The 26,543-nt window shown below is 40.3% G+C and overlaps 2 protein-coding genes across 2 annotated transcripts; one reads left to right on the forward strand and one right to left on the reverse strand.

The window, feature by feature from the left end:
* The first annotated feature begins 3,754 nt into the window (after positions 1-3,754).
* mespaa (mesoderm posterior aa) lies at positions 3,755-4,519 on the forward strand. The gene is made up of 2 exons (XM_054772040.1): positions 3,755-4,351; positions 4,430-4,519. Exons 1-2 carry the CDS (start codon positions 3,755-3,757, stop codon positions 4,517-4,519), a joined length of 687 nt encoding a protein of 228 aa, XP_054628015.1.
* A 3,235-nt stretch (positions 4,520-7,754) lies between these two features.
* Positions 7,755-21,449, reverse strand: LOC129179163 (aminopeptidase Ey-like). Its single transcript, XM_054772041.1, has 20 exons — positions 20,821-21,449; positions 19,377-19,527; positions 19,188-19,343; positions 17,183-17,309; positions 16,959-17,113; positions 16,774-16,887; positions 15,660-15,803; positions 15,525-15,590; positions 15,389-15,454; positions 14,841-15,013; positions 11,583-11,659; positions 11,263-11,399; positions 11,128-11,183; positions 10,900-11,047; positions 9,580-9,671; positions 9,378-9,503; positions 9,160-9,321; positions 8,218-8,358; positions 8,063-8,144; positions 7,755-7,986 (listed from the first exon to the last, which is right to left on the reverse strand). Exons 1-20 carry the CDS (start codon positions 21,447-21,449, stop codon positions 7,816-7,818), a joined length of 2,973 nt encoding a protein of 990 aa, XP_054628016.1. The 3' UTR covers positions 7,755-7,815.
* Between the last annotated feature and the right edge of the window lie 5,094 nt (positions 21,450-26,543).

A 26,543-nucleotide genomic window follows, 5' to 3' on the forward strand; every position in this document is an offset into this window, starting at 1 on the left:
ACACGAGGGAAGAGTACTTTTCTTGCAGGACAAATGACACAAATATTCTTCTTCTGCTCCCATCATCCCACCTGTGTGTCACCTTTTACTTCTTCCCCACTTCCTGTTCCTGGCTTGCACTTCCTGGGCCAAAAGCTGATTGAAATAAAGAGCAAGACTGGAAATGATGTGAAAAGGTGCTTTGTAAATAAAGTAGTTGTGAGTTTATTTAGTGCGTGGGCGCTAATGGAGCTCCTCGGCACCACGAAGTCTAGACTTAAGACCCTAATGAGCCTCCAGGGAGGGCTTTAGTATGCGTGCATGATCTCCATGCATATTGCCAGTGTTTGCTTTGCCACCTCCTCTTCGGCTCATGTTAACTACAGGCACCATGATGGAACCTCTTGGCCCCTTTCATCAGCCTGCAGCTAATCAGAGTTGAAAGGTTGACGCCGCCGTGCTGATGAGTCCATTAGGACGTGTAAACGCACTCACGGCTGGTGTGGATGAAGGAGCATGGCAGAAAAGACATGCTTAGCATTATCATCCTGCTTTACACGTGCACTCAGCTCTCTCATCGTTCCCTCATGTGACCGCTGCACTACTGTGACTACAAGCACAGTGATACACCCCAAAAGATCGTACATTGGATCCCAGCAGCGCGCACGCATGTGTACCTAATCAAATGGCCAACGATACGCTGCAGAAAATACTGTTTGGAAAAGTCCCTTGAACCGTTGACTCTCTGAAACACTTCAACATTTCACATTTTAACTCCAGAAAAATGGAGTGAATCCCCCCATCATATCATCACTTTTGAATTATTATTATAGTTATTCATATTTTCCATTGGAATTTTAAAATAATATTATAATAGCGTTCAAAAGCCAAAAAGCTACAACGATATCTAATCATACCACGTGATTATTTGATTGATTTATTAAATATTTGCCTTGTTTTATATATGTACTTATGTGCTTATAGATTAGATTGCAAATAATAAAGAATATGGTATTCTTGTTATTTTGTTGTGTTATGAACTGTGTTATGAAATGAAATGAATTACATTATTATTTATAAATGATATATTTACGGTACATTTAAATATAATTATAAATGATATATCATTTGGAATTATGTTGTATACATGCTACAGTATATACAATGGTATCATATACAGTATCAATTAAATATGAATGAATATCAATTATATATATCACATTATTCGAGTTTATCATGTGATTATCATTTATATTTCACCCGAGTGAGGACAAGTGGCATCGAAAATGAATGAGTTCATTAATTGATTACTAATTATATACTGTTATTCATGCAATACTATTATAATAGTATGATATGAAATTATAATGAATAACATCACCAATAATATAAATATATTAGTATTATATGAAATGATGATTGTGTTATTAATAGAATCACATCATTATTTGATAGCAAGACACAATAAAAAGTTGATCATAAATTAAGCATAAATTTAGGCCTGAAAAAAAAACATTTGAAGGAATGAAATGATTTATTTCTTGGGAATTATATTATAATTATAATATAATTATTATTATATTGATGATTGATTACTCTGATGAGTTCAAGCAAAGTAGAACTAAGAGTAAAACAAAAGCAACTCTGCCCTCACTGACTCTTGTTTTTCTTTCTCGCTTTTGTCCCACCTGAAGGTGAGGAGGCGAGTGAAGAAGAAGATGACACCTCAGCCTCGGAGCAGGAGACAAAAGTCACGCGCTGCTTTGTGGGAACGCCGCTCAGCTCTCCAATCCGCAGTCCCGCCGCCTCATAAAGAACATTTAGAAGAACTGGCTGCCGTCACACCGGAACATTTCGGTAGTAAACACTGAATCACCAATCGTTGAAAAGTGGTGGAAAAATCAACGGCAGAGTGCAGACCTCCACTACGTCATCAGCATCGACATTCATCAACGTCAACATTTTGTCTGTAAGATTCATCCACTATTCAGTCAAATGCCCCGAAAAGACCCAAAATTTCCTCTCATGTCTGCAGTTGCATCTCAACACGTAAAAATGCATAAAAACACCAACAAACAGCAAAATTGTTCAATAAATGTTTACAGTCGTTAAAATGCGTTCTTTTTGTTCATCGTGACATCCCACCTTTCATACCCTTAATTCTTTTCAAAACAAATCCTTCATTTTAGTGTATTTTTACAACACACTTCTTTATTTGTCCTCAAAAAATGCAATAAAGACAGAATAACTCATGAAATTAAAAGAAAGTACACACATAGCAGAATATTTTATTTTATTGTATTTTTTATACTGAAACAAAACTAACTGTAATTCTTAAAAAGAAAAGCATAAGAATGAAAAATAAATCTAAAATAAAATAAAAAACTAAAAAACTAACTCAATCAAAACTAACTAACTAAATCAAAAGTAAAACTAATCACCCAGCAAGACTAAATTAGTAAAATTTGGAAAAAAAAGGATAAAATTTATTAGAAAATTGACATAATTTAGGTTTCGATCTTTTCCATAATTAAGTCATGATCATTTCATAGAAATTCAATAATAATTAAAAGAAAAAAACTATTAAAATCATAATAATAATAATTAAACTACCTAAATGGTCAATTTATTTTATTTTATTTTATTTTATTTTATTTTATTTTATTTTATTTTATTTTATTTTATTATTAATGACACTTGTTTATGTTCCTCATTCTGATCAATGAATTCTGATTGATGAATTGATGAGTTTCATGTGTAAAAAAATGTAATACTTAAAAAGAAAAGAATAAGAATGAAAAATAAATTAAAACTAAAATAACAAACTCAATGAAAACTAACTAAGTATAAAAAGTAAAACTAATCACCCAGCAAGACTAAATTAGTCAATTTTTGAAAAAATGGGCAACATTTATTAGAAAATTTAGATAATTTGGGTTTCTATGTTTTCCATAATTAAGTCATGATTATTTAATAGAAATTCAATAATAATAAAAATAAAAATACTAACAACTATTAAATTAATTGAAATGGTCATTTTGTTTTATTTTGTTGTATTTGATTATTAAAGACAGTTGTTTGTGTTCCTCATTGTGATGGATGACTTCCGTGGATCAGTGGATCAGTGGATGAGTGGATGAGTGGATCAGTGGATCAGTGGATGAGTGGATGAGTGTCATGTGTACAAAATGTAACACATGAAAAGAAGAGAATAAGAATGGAAAGTAAATCCAAAGTACTTGTAGGATTGCCTCCAAAGAAGCGCTGCATTGAGTGTAAACGGGACATATTTTGATGATTTCAGCATCCAGCTTTTGAAGTTCCCGTGGCGCCTGAGGTCGTCCAAACATGAGAAGGTGCAAAGTCCTCCCACCTCGCAGCTGCCTCGGCACACTTCTTCCATTCAGCCCAGCTGGAAGAAAGAAAATGCGTGAGAATGAAGAAGTGAACACATCGTGAGTGGCGTGCAGACATGGTGTGATGTTTGGAAGCATGATGGAGATACTGGAACTACCCTGGATTCATTTGCTAGAACCTTTTCACCATCAATGGTCCCAAGTCCAAGGAGGTTCTTTATGATGCCTCCCAGTCGCACCTTGTCCCAGAGCTGGAATCTTTCCCATGGGAACCCCTGGCCGAGGTGTGAGGGCTGTGAGGGTCCAGAAGGTGCCGCCTCGCACCTCCCTCCACATATATGGAGCAGCCTTGCAGCTCCTTCCTCACACTCCTCCTCTTACCTGCCTCAGCAGCAACACTCCAACTTTGAACATCAGCCATGGAGCCTTCTTTCTCTTTGCCGCTCCAGCTTCAGGAGAACTTCCTCTTCGAAGACCTCCTAGACAAGTCCTACTACGCCGTGGCCCACGACGCAGCCTCAGACCCTGGCTACTTCAGCGCCGGAAGCAGCCTGTCCCCAACTTCTTCTGAGGACTCCTTCTCCTTCTCGCCCAGCTCCCTCCAGACCAACCTGGCAGACGCTTTGGACTCTCTCTTCTTCAGCAGTCCTCCTCCTGCTCCTGTTCCTCCTCAGGAACCGCCAAAGTCCCCCCCTGCTAAGAAATCCAGATCCAGGTATCCAGGAAATAAGCGGCAGACGGCCAGCGAGAGGGAGAAGCTGAGGATGAGGGATCTGACCAAGGCTCTTCACCACCTGAGGTCCTACCTGCCGCCCTCAGTGGCTCCAGCAGGTCAGATCCTGACCAAGATCGAGACCCTGCGCCTCACCATCCGCTACATCTCCTTCCTCTCTGCCCAGCTGGGCCTCAGCGAGGAAGTTCTGGAGCAGAGGAGATCCTCTGGTTGCCCCGAGGCACCTCAGACCCTCAGCCAGTTCTTGGGTCGCCCGATGTTCTCCGTGGAGCCTTCATATCAGGTTTGTCCACCACCATCTTCGCCTGTCTTCTTCTCCTGACTTTGGACGTCTTTTCTAAGCAGTCTTTCTTTTTCCCAGGCGGAGGTTTGCTTCAACGCCGAGCAGTTGTGGTCACCGCAGCAGCAGCAGCAGCAGCAGCAGCAGCAAACCTTCTCTGGCGTCTGCTGAGCAGCGTCATCAGCAGACGCAGCTACTTTCATTGCAACAATGAACTCTACAACTCTTTTTTGTTGTTTTCAACAAAATATTACTGTGCTTTTTTGTAAATAGGATAATAATAATAGTAATAATAATAATGTGTATTTATTGATATTGGGAATAAACAATGCCAGTAAACTTTATACTAGCTTTGTGGTCTTCAGTTAGGCTTAGGCTTCAGGTTAGGGTTAATGTTAGGTTTAAGGTTAGGTTTAAGGTTAAGGTTCGGTTTAAGGTTAGGGTTAAGGTTAGGTTTAAGGTTAGGTTTAAGGTTAGGTTTAAGGTTAGTGTTAAGGTTAGGCTTAAGGTTAGGTTTAAGGTTAGGGTTAAGGTTAGGGTTAAGGTTAGGTTTAAGGTTAGGGTTAATGTTAAGTTTAAGGTTAGGGTTAAGGTTAGGTTTAAGGTTAGGGTTAATGTTAGGTTTAAGGTTAGGTTTAAGGTTAGGTTTAAGGTTAGGTTTAAGGTTAAGGTTCGGTTTAAGGTTAGGGTTAAGGTTAGGTTTAAGGTTAGGTTTAAGGTTAGGTTTAAGGTTAGTGTTAAGGTTAGGCTTAAGGTTAGGTTTAAGGTTAGGGTTAAAGTTAATGTTAGGTTTAAGGTTAGGTTTAAGGTTAGGGTTAAGGTTAGGCTTAAGGTTAGGTTTAAGGTTAAGGTTCGGTTTAAGGTTAGGGTTAAGGTTAGGTTTAAGGTTAGGTTTAAGGTTAGTTTTAAGGTTAGTGTTAAGGTTAGGCTTAAGGTTAGGTTTAAGGTTAGGGTTAATGTTAGGGTTAAGGTTAGGTTTAAGGTTAGGGTTAATGTTAGGGTTAAGGTTAGGTTTAAGGTTAGGGTTAAGGTTAGGGTTAATGTTAGGCTTAAGGTTAGGTTTAAGGTTAGGCTTAAGGTTAGGTTTAAGGTTAGGGTTAAGGTTAGGTTTAAGGTTAGGGTTAAGGTTAATGTTAGGTTTAATGTTAGGTTTAAGGTTAGGGTTAAGGTTAGGGTTAATGTTAGGTTTAAGGTTAGGGTTAATGTTAGGTTTAAGGTTAGGGTTAATGTTAGGTTTAAGGTTAGGTTTAAGGTTAGGGTTAAGGTTAGGGTTAATGTTAGGTTTAAGGTTAGGTTTAAGGTTAGGTTTAAGGTTAGGGTTAATGTTAGGTTTAAGGTTAGGTTTAAGGTTAGGTTTAAGGTTAGGGTTAAGGTTAATGTTAGGTTTAAGGTTAGGTTTAATGTTAGGTTTAAGGTTAGGTTTAAGGTTAGGGTTAATGTTAGGCTTAAGGTTAGGTTTAAGGTTAGGGTTAATGTTAGGTTTAAGGTTAGGGTTAAGGTTAGGTTTAAGGTTAGGGTTAAGGTTAATGTTAGGTTTATAAGGTTAGGTTTAATGTTAGGTTTAAGGTTAGGGTTAATGTTAGGCTTAAGGTTAGGTTTAAGGTTAGGGTTAATGTTAGGCTTAAGGTTAGGTTTAAGGTTAGGGTTAAGGTTAGGTTTAAGGTTAGGGTTAAGGTTAATGTTAGGTTTAAGGTTAGGTTTAAGGTTAGGGTTAATGTTAGGCTTAAGGTTAGGTTTAAGGTTAGGGTTAATGTTAGGTTTAAGGTTAGGGTTAAGGTTAATGTTAGGTTTAAGGTTAGGTTTAATGTTAGGTTTAAGGTTAGGGTTAAGGTTAGGGTTAATGTTAGGTTTAAGGTTAGGGTTAATGTTAGGTTTAAGGTTAGGTTTAAGGTTAGGGTTAATGTTAGGTTTAAGGTTAGGGTTAATGTTAGGTTTAAGGTTAGGTTTAAGGTTAGGGTTAATGGTAGGTTTAAGGTTAGGGTTAATGTTAGGTTTAAGGTTAGGTTTAAGGTTAGGGTTAAGGTTAGGTTTAAGGTTAGGGTTAAGGTTAATGTTAGGTTTAAGGTTAGGTTTAAGGTTAGGTTTAAGGTTAGGGTTAATGTTAGGCTTAAGGTTAGGTTTAAGGTTAGGGTTAAGGTTAGGTTTAAGGTTAGGGTTAAGGTTAATGTTAGGTTTAATGTTAGGTTTAAGGTTAGGTTTAATGTTAGGTTTAAGGTTAGGTTTAAGGTTAGGGTTAATGTTAGGCTTAAGGTTAGGTTTAAGGTTAGGGTTAATGTTAGGTTTAAGGTTAGGGTTAAGGTTAATGTTAGGTTTAAGGTTAGGTTTAATGTTAGGTTTAAGGTTAGGGTTAAGGTTAGGGTTAATGTTAGGTTTAAGGTTAGGTTTAAGGTTAGGCTTAGATTGCCATGATGCATTTCCTAACACAAACATCTGCCAGCAGCACACGGAGGTGCTAAACAGGAGCACAGCCGTGCTAAAGTCCTTTAGGAAAGACCCCCCACTGGGGGCAGCTGAGGACGCCACCTCCGCTTCCTGTGCAAACATGGCCGACACGCAACTGACCAAGCAGGCAAACAAAAGACAGAATAGAATCCACTCGACGGTCACATGACATTCTTAACACTACAACAACTTCAAATTAAAGTTGGGAAAAATAAACAATATCTCATTCTACAAAACAACATAATATTTTAGCAGCATATCATATCAATACAAGCAATGTAATGAAATGATAATAAAAAAGAGAAAATAAATGATTTATTTCTACATTGTAATAGTTGTTCATATAAATAAATAATTCTACTCCTAAAATATGAATATGAATGATAAAGTGTCTAGTTTCAGGTGATATTTCTTCATACTCTTGCAAACGATATTCATCATAACTGTTTTGCAGTACTTGCAGTGTCAGTACTTGCGTGAGGAAAAAAGACAATAGTAAGAAAATCCTTCTGAACATTTCAAGACAGACATCTGAATTATGATTAACGTTCCAATCGTGTGCCGTGATGCTTTATTATCATCGCATTCTTGTACGTAATCACACCACTTTCATTCCTGACAAACATTTTACTGTAATATCAAAATCATGCAAATAGTTTTGCAGTACAGACTATTGCTCCGGTGGCTGTGAATTGTTTTCTATGTACTACAAAAAATGTATGTTTCATAGGAAATAAATACGTTCCATAAAAACGGCATCCTGCTTCTATTGAGGCTCCAACAGCAGCATACTTCGTGACTGAGTCACGTCCCAGGAACGTTTCTTTGTGATGCCGACACAAAATAAGAATTAGTTACGTATCTTAAGTGAAGACCAGCCACTCACGGTTGTGTATGTTTATTTTCCAGCTTACCATCAAATGTGTGTGACAATAAAAAAATAAGAGCAGCATATCTACAGTTCTTCTTCTTTTGTGTTTTTTATATATTGTGTGAACGTGTCAGCAGGGGAAATGGAGGACAAGCTAAGCGGGAGATTGTGGCGAGTTTGAGGTCTGATGGGTGAACCACTCCAGCACGTCTTTCTTGTTCTGAGCCACCCACTTCATGTTGGTCCTGGTCCTCTCCAGCGCCTGCTCCACGGCGGCGCTGGCCGAGCCCAACTGTCCCGCGTGCTCCTCTTTGAAGTCCAGCAGCTGCAACAGGCGGGGCGGACGTTTCAGTGCGGTACGCGTGCGTGTGCTGCTGCAAGTTTCACGTGAGCGTCAGTACCTGCTTGTACTCAAACTCGGTGGAGAAGCGTCGGGTCACGCCGGAAATGAGGCTGCTGAAGGAGAACGATCCGCCGCCGTAACTGTGCAACGGAAAAATAATGACTTGGAGTGCATGAGAAAGCTGAAAGGTGAAGGTGCGCACTACAAACTCACTCGTTGTACAAGTAGTCCCAGTTGCTTCTGACAAAGTCCCAGGCCAGCGGCTGTCCGACGGCGTTGCCGGCGATGGAAGCGATGACGTCAGTGGCATCCTGCTTACGGATCTTTCCTGCGTCTAGACTGTACTCCAGATACCTGAAGCACGCCCGAGACGTGCAAGGACGGAAGGGAAAGAAAGTCAGCAAGATATGCTGCTGCCTCCGTGCTGACTACATGCAAAAATAAATCATATTCCTCTGCTGTCTAAAGCACCGACTGCAAAAATACTAGCCAAAGATGACCTACTGCAAGAGCTGGAGTCAAAGATCTGAGCAGCATGTAGCAGCTCACCTCAATATTTGATCTTTTATCAAAAGAAATACGCTTACTTAGAAATGTAACATTGACAGCTGTGTACAAAAAAACAGGCTTTGCTACACATCTTAAAATAAAGCAACAAAAATGCCAGTCACAGATCTCTGATGATAGCATTTTTGCAGAAGGGTCTTGAAAACAGCAAAAACGTAGCTATTATTGGAGGAAATGTGCTAACTTACAAATGTAATTTTGACAGCTTTCTAAAAAGATTTGCAGGCTTTGCTACACATCTTAAAATAAAGTTGAAAAAATACCAGTGAAAGATCTCTGACTACCGTTTGTGCAGTAGGTTCTTGAAAACAGCAATAATTGAACTTGTATTGGAGGAAATATGATAATTCGCAAGCAGGCTTTGCTACACATCTGAAAACAAAGCCTGAAAAGAGCCCAACTCTGCCGTCATATCCTGTCGAGCGTAAAGTGGATATGTGCTAAAGATAAAAGATAAGATTAAAAGATTGTATCCATATCCAATCTTCCTCTCCCTGTGTGGCTCAACAAGCTGGAATGACCACCTTGGCCCCCCAGTGGTGAGGACGCACACAGCGATCAAGCTGATATTTGAGTGACAGGACTGACCTGTTGAGCAGCCAGGGTTCTCTAGTGCAGGCCAGCGCCCACATGAGCTTGTTGGCCTCTGAGGCGATGGTGGCGTTCTTGAACCTGGTCCAGGCAAAGTCCCACTCCTCCACGCCACCCGCCGCCACGGCGCCGCAGTACACCGTGGACCTCAGGTTGGGACTGATCCTGCAGCGGAAGGAAACGCCGTCTAAGTCCTCTTCTCCTCCGAGACGTACTGGCGAGCGTTTACATACACGTTGGTGCCGTTCCTCATCCAGTCCGAGAACCAGCCGGTGACGAGCTCTCGACAGGGTTTGACTCCACTGCTGCAGGCCAAGGAGATGGCGTTCACCTGGTTGTACCTCCACAAGGACACACAAGGACACACACCGTGACGCCCGGGACACTCCATTAGGTACGCCTCCAAGCCTTGCTTACTGGTCCGTGTGCTTGTCAGGGACTTTGGTCCAGTTGGCCGTCACCTCCTTGAAGTACTCGAACAAGGGAGCGACTTGCTTCTTGATGTACGCCTGAAGGATGAACACCAAAAATATCACATCTGATATCAACGAATGGATGGTACGGCCTGCTTCCCAGCATGCTTTGCGGCAGTGCTGCGTGTTAATATGTTGTGTTGCAGGTTTTGTAAGTGGTTAGTATTAGTATCATATTATTGGATTATGATATCATGTACTGTAGTATCATTGTGATAAATGATGATTGGATTCATGAATATTATTCATTCTAAATAAATGAATAGGAACAACAAGAATATTCAGGAAATACATTGAATCGGTCCGCTGTCCTTTAAGTCGATAGGGTTCTTGTTCTGTTATACACTAAATAGTCTTTGAAAGTAAAAAAAATGTGAAGTTATGAATATTAGTATAACTAAACACATGGCTAAAAAAATATATATATATGTTTTATTTATTTTTATGTTTTTTTTTAACATATACATTTAATAAAACAAAAATAAAATCAATAAGGTTCTGGTTTTTCAAGGTTTTGACAACAGGGCTCTTGTTGAGATATACATAAAATAGTTTTTGAAAGTTAAAAAAAAAGGTTATGAATATTAGGATGACTAAAAATATGCCAAATAAATAATATATAATGTTTTATTTATTTATTATTTATTTTAAATATATACATTTAATAAGACAAAAATAAAATCAAGACAATTCTTATTTTTTTTTTAAGTTTAGCCAGTTTGCATGTTCTCCCCGTGTGTGGGGGGGTTTTCTGGGTACTCCGGCTTCCTCCCACATTCCAAAAACATGCAGGTGAGATTAATTGGTGACTCTAAATTGTCCATAGGTATGAATGTGAGTGTGAATGGTTGTTTGTCTATATGTGCCCTGCCATTGGCTGGCGACCAGTCCAGGGTGTACCCCGCCTGTCGCCTGAAGTCAGCTGGGATAGGCTCCAGCATGCCCCCGCGACCCTAATGAGGAAGAAGCGGAATAGAAAATGGATGGATGGATGTTTTATTTATTTTTAATGAAAACAGCAATTGAATAATGCATAGATAAAATCAATCCAATCAAGAAATAATATATACCTGTGTGTTTTATTTTTTTTCATTTACTAATAATATACATTTAGTCATCCAAAAATAAAATGAATAAGGTTGTTATTTTTGAAAGTTTTGCCATTTAGAAATAATCACCTTAATGGGCTCGCCCATTAAGAACTCCATAGGAAAAGCTATGAATTGAAGAAGCAAGCAGCGTGTGGTTTTGGTTGTCGGCGAACCTGCATGGGTCCGTAGACGTCGCTGCGGTCAAACATGAGGTAGAAGTAGTCCAGGTTGTTACTGGCCGTCTGCCAGGGCAGGTACTCCACTTCCTTCTGCAGGAACTTGGTGGTGCTCAGGGCCAGAGTTAAGCTCACCATCTTCGCTCTAAATCAAAAGTAGCAGACTTACTGTCAGTGTGCATACATGATGTCAGAAGGATCGCTGGTAAGAACGCCGTGATGGACCTGGCCAGGTTAAAAGCGTCGTCGATGATCTGCGCTCGGTTGATGACCGGAATATCCTGCAAGGAGATGTGGATTGACCTGAAATGGGGCATCTCCAGTAGGTGCTAGCCCCACCTGCTGGTCAGAGAGTCCCACCTGATGCTGCAAGTCCAGCTTGGCCAGGAGACGCTCCCAGTTCCGAAGGTCGTAGTTGACCCTGTAGAAGCCCGCCATGTCTATGTTGGCCATCAGCCACTCATCAGGACCCGGAAGAACCATGTCCGGGTTTGTTTCTGGTGTTAATGCACAAACCACACCCCGATTACACGCCTCATTAGCATATTCATAAAGTCCATCCCACGGTCGGACCGGACGCACTAAAAGTGCTTTGTGGCACCCCTTGGCAAATAATACAGTATACTGTAGCATTTGTGCTTCTGTGGTTATCATTTTTATGTCCCAAAAAAGCCTCCTACCTTCCTTCTTAAGAAGCCAGTGCTGGTGGGCAACACCGCCAGTCTTTGTCCACGTGACAGGAACAAACCACTCGTACCTGCACACACACGTCATCACTTCGTGACACGCATTCAAGCATGGAAGCCATTTGCACCCCGCGCCCATTTATTTCTTTTTGTATAAGAAGGCAAGAAAACGTCTTAAAAACCATAACAAAAAGGCAAAAAAGAGAATCAAGTCAAAATTATTATGAGAAAAAATTACAATTTACAAAGATAATCTGGTAATATTATGAGGAAAAAACAATGAATAAAGTTGTATTTTTTTTGGAAAATTAGGTTGGGGGGAAAAGTTATAATATCATGAGAATACATTTAAAAAATGATTGTAATAAAGTCATAATATTATACAAAGAAAATGGACAAGAACAAAGCCAAAATAGTTGGAAAATTAAAAAAAAAAAAACAACAGCAGAAATTGAATTTGGCTGTGATTTTATGAGAATAAATAAAAAATACAGTCAAACCGGCCACCTGTCTATAGCAGCCACTGAAAAATCCCCCGCAGCAAATTTACATGTTATAGACCCTGTGTATAGCAGTCACCTGTCCAACGCGGCCAGCGGCCACCCATTTTGTCTCCCTTGGTCAATATCTGACCGCATATAGCGGCCAAATTACCAACTCAAGTAGAAGCTTCATGCACGAAAAAGTTTTGTTTTTCAATCAATGAAGCCGTCGTGTGTAGACTTTAATTACTGAGTCCCTAGCTCAGTCACAATCATTCACAAGATCCACACAAACTGTCAGTTGTTCCACATAAAAAAGCCGTCTTCTTTTGAGCTTGCTATTTTGGTCAAACATGTAACTTTAAGAGCATTTGCACCAAAACATTACCACAAATTAGGCTGGGAACAGGACGTGCTCCCAGCGACGCTACAATAAAAAAAACATACGCTAGCATGCATGCGGCAGCGGGACCAAAACTGAGTTGGGTTGTACTTAATTGAAGTATTTTAGAATGTACTCACGTTATTTTTCATCAATCCTCATCCACAAATCCATCAAAGTCCTCATCTTCTGTATTCGACACAAACAAAGCCGTCTTCTTTTCCGTTCGCTACTAGTCCGTTAACTTGTCAGTGTTATTCAGCTCCGAAGCAAAGAAGGAAACTTCTCCTGTTGCTTCTGCCAACTTTATTTATTGAACGCGGCCACCAGACAGCAGCTCAGAACACACACACATCTCTCAGCATCGTCTCTCCTTCCTGCTTGCCCACAAGGCAAAGGTTAAACAAGCCCCACTACATAGCTGTCCAGCCAATGCCTGTAAGAAATGACACCGTTTATTTCCTGGTGTGCACTGGTCAATACTGTAATGCCGCTTGTTGTGGGGAAGGAGAGACTCACGTCGCCGATGCACTTTAATGGCTTTATTAACAGCGGACAAGAGGTGAATAAATGTATTGCAACTGATGTGAAACTGATGAGGGGTAGGATTAAATAAGCTTTGCTTCTTCCTACTCCTTTTTGGACATGCAAAATTGTGAATTGTACTATGTGATGTGCTACTGTTTGACTCATATGCATGTTCAGGATTAAAACCATGAACCATGATAATAACAAGCCTAGTAGTGCTGTACAACTTTTATCCGCAGACCGCAGTGCCCTCTACTGGTCAACATTATTATTATTATTATTTCCCCTTTTTTTCCTTTTTTTTCCTCTACTGGTCAACATTCAAACTGGACGCCAACCTGTCTATAGAGGTCACCTGTCTATAGCGGCCACTTTTGCAGACTCCTTCTAGTGGCCGCTATAGACAAGTTTGACTGTATTAAGAGAAAAAAAGTTGTATTATAACGAGAACATAAGTTGCACTTTTACACGAATAAACTCGGAATATTACAAGGAAAAATAATGCCATTTTAGTAGCATGAGGTGAAATATTTGTAAAAATATGGTTTTTAAAAAGCATAATATTATGAGAAACAAAACAACAAATAAAGTTGTAAATTTTTGGAAAATAAGGCTGGAGAATAAGTTATATTATGGGAATAAAATCATAATATTACAAGAAGAAAATGTACAAGAAGAAAGTAAAAAAAAAAATACAGCAGCAGCAGAAAAAAAACAGCTGTAATTTTACAAGAATAAACACAAAATATTAAGAAAAAAAGTCATATTCCAATGAGAAAAAGTTGTAATTTTACACAAATAAAATAAATAAATAATGAATAAATAAATAAATAAAATAAATAAATAAATATTATGAGGAAAAAATAATTTTTTTTCAAGTCGTAATATTTCAAGAAAGAAACAAAACAACAAATAAGTTGTCATTTTTGGGGAAAATGTGACAATAAAGTCTAAATATTACGGGAATAAAATCATAATATTACGAGACAAACATTTACAAGAAGAAAGGTTACATAAAAACTCCAGCAAAAATGAAAAAACCCAGTAGCAATATTATACAAGAATAAAGTCAACATATGAAGAGGAAAAAGTCCGATTCTAATGAAACTTTGACAAGAATTAACTGGTAATATTATGAGGAAAGATAATATCATTTTAGTAGCACAGAGTTGAAATATTAAAGAAAAATTAGGTTTTTTTTTAAGTCATAATGTGAGGGGAAAAAAAAACAAATAAAGTTGTCATTTTTGGAAAATTAGTTTGGGGGAAAAGTTTGTAATATTATGGGAATAATGTCATAATATTACGAGAAGAAAATTTACCAGAAGAAAGTGAAAATAGTGGAAAAATGTATAAAAAGCAACAGCAAAAATGATAAAAACTGCTGTGATTTTATAAAACATAAAGCCAAAATATAAATAGAACAAGACAAAAAGTTGCCATTTTACAAGAATAAACTCATAATATTAGGAGGAAAAATAATGTCATTTTAGTAGCATGGGGTGAAATATTAAAGAAAAAATATTTTTTGTTTCTATTTTTCAAAGAAAGAAACAAAACAAAAATAAAATTGCCATTTTTGGAAAATGAGGTTGGGGAAAAAGTTATAATATTATGGGAATAAAGTCAAAATATGACAAGAAAAAGGTGTATGTATTATGTAAGTAGAAAGTTGGAAAAAAAGGAGCAAAAATGACAAAATGAGGGAAAAAAAACTGAAAAAAAACTATATATATATATATGTATATACCTGTATATATATATGTATATAGAGTATATGCACTTGTTAAAGTGAATGGTAACTACTAACTACTAACTAACTACTACTATGTGTCCGTGGCTGTAAAAGTTTGCAGGTACTTGAACCGTGAAGGTCTGTCCACCACGGTGTCGGGGTCCAGCAAGAAGTGCTTCTGAGAGATTGTCCCGGTCTTGGTGTCGATGGTGACCACGGGGAAGCCCATCTGGAGGATCCAGCGATTCATGATGGCCTCCACTGGGTGGGGCAGAGTCAGACCGGCTTCATCCACCGCCTCGTTACACCACCGCAAAGAGGAAACATTGATGCTTTCATGAGCTACACAGCCTTTATCATGCACAATTTCTTTACATTCTCTTCACTTTCACTACTTAGTGCTATCTTGCTAGGTGCTAGCTTTAGCATTTTAGTCACATTGACATTTTGCACTTGAACGAGCGTCTATTGAAGGAGAGAGTTGTTTCCCGTGATATCAAAATGTATCCACACGGGTTGTTAGCATGCTCGTTGTTAGCATCCTAGCTACTAGCATTGTTAGCAAAAGGGCAGCTTTAAAGGCAATGTCCAAAAGCTTGTTGTGGGCCATTAAAAAGATACTTTGGCTTCACAGTACAATGAAGATGTCTTATTACGCAGGTTGTCTCATTACCGTTTGCAGGTGCTTCCAGAGGTCTGTGTAGACTGTGTTGTTGTACTTGAACTCCTCCAAGTACGTCTGCAGACAAGATCAATGACACGGATCAAAGGCACTGGCGCTTTAGGATGTGCTCCAACGGGATACCCACGTGGAGGCCTTTGGAAAAGACGTCCTCTGTGATGAACTCAGACAGCATCCTGAGCACGGCGGCTCCCTAAAGGGAGGAAGCAAAGCGTTGGAAGCAGCAGCGTGAGATGTCACCAGCACCTGCGTCTTTTAGCACCTTGCTGTACGTGATGGAGTCAAAGAGCTGGTTGATCTGCGCCGGCGTCTGGACGTCCTCCTCCTTAGACGAGAGGGGGTGGGACGAGGCCAGCGCGTCCACGCCCATCACGCCGATGATCTCGTTCAGGACTATCAGGTCTTTCTGGGGAAAAAGGTCAGTGTTTGTTTCATGTCCTCCAGTGGATTCCCGATTTGGCATTTTTGGTCAAAAAGGACAGTTTTTATTTTTATTTTCTCTGAAAATATATATTTTTTATACATTTTTAATTAGTGGCGTACCATTATTGGGCAGTACTGTGTCATTTATCTGATTGTATAAATCTATGAAGATAAGTGTATTTGTTAAACTCAAATGAAATCAATCAAATGGTGTTGTTGTCCTGTAAAACACAGGGAAGCTAAAAAAAAAACAAAAATATTTATTTCATTTCATTTCATTTTTGTCATAGAATTATATGACGAGCTTCTGTATTTCGTAAAAATAAAAAAGAAAAATGCACTAAAATTAAATATATCAAATTGTATTGCTGCCCTATAAAAAATAGTAAAGCTAAAAAAACAAACCAAAAATAAATAACAAATTTAATTTAAATTAATGTAATTGATTTGATCGTACGATTTTAGCTTTAAAAATATTAAAGCTAAAAAGCAAAAACAAAAAATAGTTTAATTTTATTTTATTTAATGAAGGAATTTTATGAAACCCTACTGTGTTTTTTTTTAAAAGAAAAAGAAAATGCGCTAAAATTAAATACATCTAATTCTATTGTTGCCTTGTAAAAAACAGTCAAACTAAAAAATAAAAAAATATTGAATCGAATGTAATTGAATGTAATTTAACTTCATTAATTTTGAACAGAGAATTATATGAAGCGCTACTGAATTTTTCTATAAAAATGCTATTGCTGTCCTATAAAGCGATAGCAAAGCTAAAAAAAACAATACAAAGCAAGAACTGTGTTGAATAACCTGAAATGAAATGACTAGAAGGTCATAAATGAAGAAGTGTCTGCTGCTGCTCCGCTTCCCCTTTGAAAAGTCAAAGATTGGTTTGGTTGTCTTCTAGTGAGGTGTGTGCCAAGTATCCAAAGATCCTTCACAATAAAACCCACCATATTCCATGATGGTTCCGCGTAGTGGGCTCCAAGGTAGGACACGTAGGTGGCGAATCCTTCATTGAGCCACAAGTCATTCCACCAGCGTGTGGTCACCAAGTTCCCAAACCACTGCATGCCGAGACACCAACGTGTTTCTTAGATGATGATGAGTCACTCCTGACAAACGTGGCGTCCTTTACCATGTGAGCCAGCTCGTGAGAGATGACCGTGGCCACCCACTCCTTGTCCCCGTTGGACGACATGCTGGGGTTGTACAGGAGGGCGCTCTCGCTGTAGGTGATCAGACCCCAGTTCTCCATGGCGCCGGCGCTGAAGTCCGGCAGAGCGATCTGGTCTACAAAGAACCGTAAGACACCACACTCGCTGACTGAAGCATGCGTCCCAACACTTTTGAGATCTTTACCAGACTTCTTCAGGGGGTAGGAGGAGTTGTAGTAGTCCTCAAAGAACGCTAGGATTGGTCCGGTCTTGGCCAGAGCGTAGTCCCCCTGGCCCTCCTCAATGGCCTGCTTGCGAGCCCAGATCCTGATCTGCAGACACCCGACAGCTCAAACAACCACCAGGGGGCACCAAAGATCATCTATAGGCTTCTGTTAAGGACTGACTGTAACGATGCTAGTCGAAGATACTCTATAAACAGGAGTGCTCTGCTGTTTTTTTTTTAAAAGACCGACTGCAATAAAGACAGTCAAAGATCCTCTATATATTACAGGACCCCATTGTGGTATTTAGAGGAACTACTGCAATAGATCCTCTGTAGTATAGAAGATCTTTGACTAGTAGATCACTTCTGTTATACCTACAGCAAAAACACCAGTCAAAGATCCTCTACATGACAGAAGTTCTCGACTGTTTTTAAGGACCAACTGCAAAAACCTTATCAAAGATCCTCTCTATGACAGAAGTGCGCTGCTGTTTTTCAGGATCTGCTACAAAAAACACTAGTCAAAGATCCTCTAAATGTGATGGGACCACAATGTGGTATTTTTTTTTTAACTACTGCAAAAGCATGAGTCAAAGATCCTCTAATGACACAAGTGCTCTGCTGCTTTTGAGGCTCTGCTACAAAAATGTGACAGAAGTGCTGTGCTGTTTTTAAGGATGTACTCTAAAAATGCGAGTCAAAGATCCTCTATATGACGGGGGTGCTGTGCTGTTTTGAAGGATGTAGTTGAAGCTACAATGCAGAGAATCTCCAACATTTTGGGCCAGCTGTAGTCACCCCACCCTTGAGGACGTGAGCAGCTATGCAGGAGAGGGGATGACCCCAGGACGCGCCACACCCCCCAGGATGACATGAGTGTGGGGGGGTCCTATGCTAATCAGGATGAGGAGTAATGGTTCACTTTCCCCGCCGATCACAGCTAATCCAAGCCATCCAGAATAAACGCACGTATGAATAGGAGATCCTATTATAATTGTATTCCTGGGGGGCATCAAGGCCCACCATCCACAGAGTGAGGGGCATTTTGGGCAAGGGGGCGCATTCTTTTCAAATGTGCAAAAGATACATTTTGCTGGCGTCAGGCATAGAACACCAAGTTCCAGTGAAATCCACATAAAACCGTGCTGGGCTACAGAGGTGGCGCCGAGGTGGGGGGCAGTCCTGGGTGGGGGTGGGGAGGGGGTTGGGAGCATCGACGGGCTCATTTAACCGGGTGTGTCTTTTGCTTTTGCTTTCACTTTTGGGGCCATTTTTCACCTAGAGAAGATGGTGGGGATGAGAAGAAGAAAAACGACGGGAACACTCCAACTGCCAAAAGGCTAATCAAAGATCCTCTATATCTCTATTTGACAGGAGCGTGCTGCTGTTACTAAGGATCTACTGCAAAAATGCTAGTCAAAGATCCACCATATTTGATGGGAGCGCTCTGCTGTTTTTAGGGATCTATTGCAAAAACGCTAGTCAAAGATCCTCTATACCTCTCCTCTATTTGACAGGGGCACGCTTCTGTTTTTAAGGATCTATTGCAAAAACCTAGTCAAAGATCCTCTACATCTCCATTTGACAGGAGCGCTCTGCTGTTTTTTGGGATCTACAGCAAACACATTATCAAAGATCCTCTATATGACAGGAGCACTATGCTGTTTTTAAGGATCTACTGCAAAATTGCTAGTCAAAGACCCTGAATATTTGACGGGAGCACTCTGCCGTTTTTATGGATCAGCTGGTCAAAGATCCTCTATAGACGAGAGTGCGCTGCTGTTCTAAAGGGCCGACTGCCAAATAAAAAGAAGAAATGTGCTGATCAGTAAAATATCTTCCAAGATTTGAGTCCCTTTTTGTTTTATGATCTTGATTGCTTAAGAATCCTGTCTGGCGGTGAGAAGTCTCAGATGAAACTGTTTCTCAGTTCAGGTGGAGTGAAGGCGCTGTGAGAGCAGATGCTAGTTAGGAGATGTTTTACCAGAATGTCCGCTCCCGGCTGGGAGGCCACGTATCCAAAGTCACACACCACGACGGCCAGCAAGTAGGTGGACATTCTCTCCGTGGGTTTAAAGTCGGTCTGGAGTAAAGGCTCGCCATCCATGGTGACGTTGATGGGCTCTGCCGGGACAAAACACTCCATGACCATCAGCTGTGGAACAGAAAGAACGGACTCACTGTTGTTGACGGCGTTGGACAGGGCCACGGTCCCTCGGGGGTGAAAGAGCGTCAGCGTGAAGACGGCCTTCATGGCGGGCTCGTCGAAGCACGGGAAAGCTTTCCTGGCATCCGTCGGCTGCATCTGAGTGGTGGCCAAGACCCTGACGGTCGCACCAAGGGTTTGAAAGGTCAAATCAACGTCGGAAACAATCTTTGACCGACACAACATTTGACCAAAAAACGCTAAAATCTTCCTGACGATGCTAACGTGTGTTTTTGTCCACGTCGAAGACAAACGAGAATTTTCAACGAATCGAATGCGCAAGATTTTTGTGAATATTGGAGATTGTTTTTGTTTTTGATGAAAAAAAATAAAAACAATTTAGTCTTCCAGTTTTTGACAAACAGCAAAGTCAATTTAGAGTCTTCTATGAAAACTAACATCGTACACACTTCTTTTAACCATCAAAAACAGTCTAAAGTCCTGGATGAAGATGGTTTTACCTGCTGTTTTTGAAATGATCAAAAACAGTCTATAGTCCTGGATGAAGATGGTTTCACATGCTGTTTTTGAAATGATCAAAAACAGTCTATAGGCCATGGATGAAGATGGTTTTACATGCTATTTTTGAAATGATCAAAAACAGTCTATAGGCCATGGATGAAGATGGTTTTACATGCAATTTTTGAAATGATCAAAAACAGTCTATAGTCCTGGATGAAGATGGTTTTACATGCTGTTTTTGAAATGATCAAAAACAGTCTATAGTCCTGGATGAAGATGGTTTCACATGCTGTTTTTGAAATGATCAAAAATAGTCTATAGTCCTGGATAAAGATGGTTTTACAGGCTGTTTTTGAAATAATCAAAAACAGTCTATAGTCCTGGATGAAGATGGTCCTATTTTGTAATGCTCAGGAATGAAGCTGTTTTTATGTGCTATTTTTTAAATGATCAAAAACAATCTATAGTGTTTGATAAGGCTGTTTTTACGTGCTATTTTTTTAATAATGAAAAACAATCTACATTCTTTGATGAGGCTGTTTTTACATGCTATTTTTAATGATCAGAAACAATCTATAGTCTTGGGTGAAGCTGCTTTTACAAGCTATTTTGAATTATCATTGTGGACGAAGCGTTTTTTATGTGCTATTTTTAATGATCAAAAACAATGTATAGTTGTGATTGAAGCTGTTTTTACATGCTATTTTTAATGATGAAAAACAGTGTATGAGGCAAGACAAAGGCTAGAGGGGGTGTGATAGGCTGGTCAGAAGCAGCAGCGGCGGCCTGTGGTCTGAGGCTCCATAGATGGATGTGAGTGTTCCCCACCTTGCCCCCCCACTTTGAGACTAATGACAGGCTTGGGTTTCGCTCCCACGGCGGAGCCATACAGTAATCATCCTCATCAAATCAATCACATTTCAGATGAGGGAAAAAGACAAAAACATACTTTTTCACTCCGTTCTCCACATACTCGCTCCTGTAGAAGCCCCCCAGGTCGTCCGCCAGCTCCCCCTCAAAGCTGGTGAACAGGCTGTACGTGCTGCCGGCCCGCAGCTCCCCACTCAGCTGGATGACCAGGTACTGCGTGGGGACCTCCAACCAGGTCTTCCTCAGGGCGGGCGCCTCCGCTCCGTGGAGACCCCGCAGCCGGGCCAGGTGGTCTCCGTCAAAGCTGCTCAGGTTGAGCTTGTGAGAGTGGAGGAGGATCAGGTCCGTGTTGTTGACGCAGGTGAAGTTCACCGTGGAGCTCCCGGTGAAGAAGAACAGGCCGTCCGATCGGGGCTCCAGGCGAGGCCACAGGGTGACTGTGTAGGAGATGGGGACCAGCGAGGTGGGCAGCCTGTAGCGATGCCAGGGCTGCTCTGGGCCAGGAGGTGCCGTGGTGGTGGTGGTCAAGGAAGGGGTGGAGGTGATGGTGGTAGTAGACGGCTTTGCTGTGGATGATGATGTTGCTTCAATCTTTGACCTCTCCTCAGCGTAGACCGCAGCCAAGGCGATGATGGTGGCGGCCGCCGCCACGCCCACCAGCGCCAAGGTGACCGCCGTTCCTTTGCTGAGGTAGACTCCTTTCCTCATGCTCGCATCTGAGAAGAAACCTCAGAGTGACGTCTCTTTATACTCAGACTCAGCCCAAAGTTAATGGCTCATCTCCTGGGCGTGTAGAAGCCCTCAGATAAGGGAGATCCTTTGATCCTTTGATCCTTTGAGATCCTCACTGCCGGACCGGTGTGGTGGGAAGCTACCTCTGTGTCAACGCGCATGGAAGCTCTCCTTGCGAGTGTGTCGGGGGGGAGCAGAAGTGCCGTGTCAAGTGCATTCACATCCTGCCGCCCAAAGTCGCACCGGGTCTAAATATGGGCCGGCCTAACTCCTATTTAGCCTCGCTTGTGCAAAGCCTGCTTTTGCACGCCTGACACTTGTGGCCCGCAGTGGTGAGTGGAGATGTTCCACAGCGGTTGATGTAAAAACACATTTAGACCGTGAGGAACCCACAGCATGTCTTCCTGTCACCTCCGTGGGCTCAAGCATACACTACCGGTCAAAAGTTTAGACACACTTTGCCATTCGATAGCATGGGCAAGTGTCTCCAAACTTTTGACTGGTAGTTCATGTTCATTTCTTTCTTTATTACCAAAGCTTTTGGTATTTATGTCAATGAATTTATTTATGTCACAGAATTTATGTCAATGACGTTTTTGTTTTTATGTCAGATTATCCTGAAAATGTCATGAAATAAAATTTCCTAAGCAAAATGCGTGCATTTAAAAATTTAGTTTGTTAAACTACGGTGTTTTAAGATTTAGTCGCTTAAAAATCAGTTAATAAAAATTCTATTTGTAAAAATTAAGTTGATGAAGGTTCAGTGTAAATCATTTTTTTGAAACATTTTTTTTTTTGCACTGAATTTTTTCATATACTGAATTTTAAGACAGTATTTGAACCAACTGGATTTCACAACATTTTGCTTGCAATTTTTTTCTATGACATTTTCAGCATAATTTGAATTTAAGAATAATTTCATAACAATTCAGTTGATAAAAATTCAGGGGAGAAAAAAAAATCAGTGCAAAAAATAAAAGATCAAATATGTTTTTTTGCACTGAATATTTTGATGTCGCTATGCTGTTTATATTCCTTGTTTGATGGGTTGATGTCTTTCTGTTTTCAAACATAGACAGCAAGCTAGCACACGTACAAACATCCTTCAGTGAACCAAAACCTAAAGTCTATGCTTTTTTGTAACGCTGCAATTTAGAGTCTTCAATTTACTAATGCTGTGAGTAACATAATTCCCCTCCCCGGGGATTAAATAAGACTAATCTTTTTTAAAAAGAGAAGTGAATGACGTGACCACCGTTCTTTGTGGTTAAAAGACGCCACAGGAAAGCGGTGAGTCAAGTTAACGTGGAAGACTTGTGATGCGCTTTTGCTTTGTGGGGGTGTCAAAGTGAGGTGTGGAAAAACTTTTGGGTGCCTTTTGATAGCACCCACGGTGCAATGACATCACCCATCACCCCAGAAAATGGGAGTGGAGTTGAAGCCTAAAAATAATTGCCAAGGATGGCCCGACTTATGTTGAGAACTTACCGTTTATACTTTGAATTTGTTGTAGCATTCTTTCAAATGGTGTTATAAAATGCAAATGGAATAACATACTGTACATTTGCGATTCAGCATTCAGGGCCCCGCAAATGCCTAGATTTTTGTTTTTCTCTCTCCAAAAATAGGCAAATAGGCAAAAATAACGCATCTCATTCACCCTACATTAACAATAATGTACAAATACGTGATAGTCAATCATGAAATGTACATAAAATGTACATACAGTATAAAGCCTGTAGCACGCTGTACTGCCATCACTGACATGTAGCGCTAGCCTGATGTCCAGGCTAAAGGAGCATTTAGCTTGTTAGCTAGCAATGGCAGGGGGTTCTGGAGCTGATTCTAATCTGATGATTACAACAGTCACTTTTATTAAAAACACTGATACAAAATCGGGGAGACTGGTAATGCCAAGCTAGCAGGAGGGTTTTGGAGCGGGAGGAGCAAGCCATGTGTGAAAAATAAACATTTTTATGGACATATTGGTTACTCACCAATTTTTGTCCATTTTGTCCCAGAACCCTCAAAAAAGGCTGGGGTCTACTAGAATCCATGTTAAATCTCATCATTTGTATCATATTTTCAATACATGAAAGAATTTGTATTTACAATATTTTGAAATCCTCATCGAAGGATGTAAATTGTTTTACTTTACATGTAGTCAAATATGATCAAATCAGTTTTGATTTAGAATCTCACTGTATTCTGTTCACCTTTTAGTTCCTTTTACCTTTTAACTAGCGTTAGCCTTTTAGCTAGAGCTAGCAGATCCAAGTAGAAGTGTTTAGGCGAGGTCTGATACTAAAGTCTTTTGACATAAAATCGTCTGTAAAAACGCCTTTGACACCTGTTAAAAAAACTGTATAGAGTGCTAAAAATAAACATAAAACTTTGTCAGGGACACTTGCACAAGCTAACAACATCCAATACAAGAATTCTATACAAAATGTCCCCTTTTTAAAGCTAGGATTTTAATGACATTGTCAGGCAGGTATTCAAAAATAGGATCATTTATGATTATGGTTGTAGTTTGCAGTGGTGCAGAACTGCACTACAAGATTCAAGATTCAAGATTCAAGAGAGTTTTATTGTCATGTGCATGGTAAAACAGCAGTTATACTATGCAATGAAAATCTTATTCTGTTCATTCTACATTACACTGAGAGCTGTTTCTAATATTTAAGTTAATGTACCACAAACACAACAATAATAAACACATTATCTTTATAAAAAGCTACATTTTTCATGCAGTTTTGTATTGATTCTCATTCGGTGTGCATGATGGTGAAATTGATGAATAAGCACTGTTTTTGGCAAAGTTTTCTATCAATAAAGATTATCCACAAAAAGCAAGTTGTCTTATTATCAAAGCTTTGAGTCACAATCGAAGAGAGAGCGATGCCGTGTGTTGGAAAGTGTGAGGAACAGAGACACAAACGGGCATACTGCGTATAATCAGCGTGTGTAGGTACATCGGTACAACATATCTAGCTAGGTGCCATAAAGATGAAACAACAGAGAGAGGTGAAAAGTTCACACAAAAATAATTGCAACAAAACAGAGCAAAAGTTCACACAGTGGAAATATTGATTTTGCCACTACAGCACACACACACACACACACACACACACACACACACACACACACACACACACACATTCCAGGGAAGTGACACACACATTTCTAAAAAAAACGAGATTTTGTGCAACAGATGAGTAGCGTCATGCCGTTTATTAAGAACAAAACAAAACTGCGTATAATTGTCAGTGTCTTTCGTGAGTCGTACTGGGACCACGTCGTTTTGTGCGAGTGTAACTTTAATGCTAATGCACTGTGTGTGTCTCCAAGTAGCACTATTGTGTACTTTATCCGCTTTTTACGTACACACTGTAACTCTCATGCAAGGTAAGAGTTGCCATATATCACATACAACAACGTAACAGGAAGGAGGGGGACAGGAGGACACAGACGTTAGCAACACCAGCATAGCTATGTGACGCTAAAGTGCTAACACTACACACATTTTAACAGCAACATCATGCTTGGTTAGCCTGAAGAAAAAGAAATCTAACAATTCCGATGTCTGTAGCTGACTGTTAGGTAGGCAAAGCTCCAAGTTATGCTTTAAGATGTGTTGCGAAGCCTGTTTTTTTCATGATGTCATGAAAAGCATGAGGGAGATGATAGATGTTTCTCAGGTTTGGGGCTCATAACCGGTCTCATATTACATGTTACTGTCAAGTCACTTGCACGATGGGGAACCTTCACAGTGCAAGCCAAGCAAACAGCGTGGCGTGTCAGATGATTGCAGATGTCCGCTATGGTTTTTCGTCACCGCCATTGAGGCATCCTGATGATTATAGTCATAGCTAAGAGAGTTATTTCTGACTCTCTCACGCCGACTCCCCAGAGAGCACATCAGCACTCAAGCTTTGTTCTTCGTCCCCCACTTAGTGTTGGCCGGGATCCTCTGGAGAGTCAGCTCCAGGCCCGAGGTGGCCAGGCCAAAGCCGCCAACGCGTGGAGCTCCTTTGAATCAGCTGTTTTAGAACAGGACACAACATCAGCGCTCGCATTTGTTTGCATTTTATTTTAGTCATGGCCACATACCTCCTGCGACTCAAATTGCCAAGAATTGCACGGCAAAGGAAAATGAACCGTTTGCATTTCTGTAAACTTCATATTAGATTAGAACTGGAATAGTTCTGTTCCATAAATTAGCCTAAAAAAGGCAACGTGACACAAACTTCTGGAGGTGTGGTGACCACAGCTCAGGACCCAATGTGATTTTTTTTTCCTGGTGCCCAGAATCGTGGGCAGTGCCCCACTTTGTGAGATAGTCATTTTCTAATAGGGGGAGGGGACTCTGCCAGGGGCATCCTTGGCTTCTTAGAGTTCCTTAGAGTTAAGGTTAGTGGTTTGGTTTCATGTTATGGTTGATGTTAGTATTAGGGTCTGGGTTGGGTTTAGGGTTAGTAATGGGGTTGGGCTTAGGTTTTTGATTCAGGTTAGACTTTTGGGGTGAGGTTGGGGTTAAGGGTTAATATTAGGGCCGGGGCTTTGGTTAGAGTTTAGTGTAGGGTTTTGATTAGGTTTTGTATTAGGGTGAGAGGTACCGGTAAGTTCCAGGCTGGACCACGATGTTCCTGCAGAACTACACGATGGTCTAAATGGCATCATGCAGGTTTTAGCCAACACGCATTCCAGATACCTGGCAAAACACGGTCATTGATTGTTAATTGGTGCTTTGGTGCAGGCCAAGGCTGCATTGAGCCTGGACGATTCTCCAAGCAAAGTCCAGTCCTCCATGCCGCCGTACTCTACGCTGACCCTGGCCAACAGAAAAACATATGCCTCATTTCACCAAGATCCATCCATTCATTTCCAGTACTGCTTGTCTTCACTAGGGTTGCGGTCCAAGGGGAATACGATACTATGAAAAATGAGTGAGCTACTTAGGCTCGGTGGCTGCGGCAGGAAGACACCAGATAATTCTTTTACTCATTCCTTCAAGGTACCTGACAAGTCATTCGGTTAGCTCCATAGGTCTGGTAGAACTCCCAGTAA

The sequence above is a fragment of the Dunckerocampus dactyliophorus genome, chromosome 3, assembly GCF_027744805.1.
Source record: "Dunckerocampus dactyliophorus isolate RoL2022-P2 chromosome 3, RoL_Ddac_1.1, whole genome shotgun sequence".
Lineage (NCBI taxonomy): Eukaryota > Metazoa > Chordata > Actinopteri > Syngnathiformes > Syngnathidae > Dunckerocampus > Dunckerocampus dactyliophorus.

What these genes read in the sequence shown, in the direction of transcription:
- mespaa (XM_054772040.1), top strand. Translation starts at nt 3,755, where the DNA reads ATGGAGCCTTCTTTCTCTTTGCCGCTCCAGCTTCAGGAGAACTTCCTC. An exon ending in CCGTGGAGCCTTCATATCAG is followed by an intron (nt 4,352 to 4,429) that starts GTTTGTCCACCA and finishes TCTTTTTCCCAG; the next exon opens with GCGGAGGTTTGCTTCAACGC.
- LOC129179163 (XM_054772041.1), bottom strand. Translation starts at nt 21,449, where the DNA reads ATGAGGAAAGGAGTCTACCTCAGCAAAGGAACGGCGGTCACCTTGGCG. An exon ending in CTACCCCCTGAAGAAGTCTG is followed by an intron (nt 17,114 to 17,182) that starts GTAAAGATCTCA and finishes GGTTCTTTGTAG; the next exon opens with ACCAGATCGCTCTGCCGGAC. An exon ending in CTCACGAGCTGGCTCACATG is followed by an intron (nt 16,888 to 16,958) that starts GTAAAGGACGCC and finishes CTCGGCATGCAG; the next exon opens with TGGTTTGGGAACTTGGTGAC.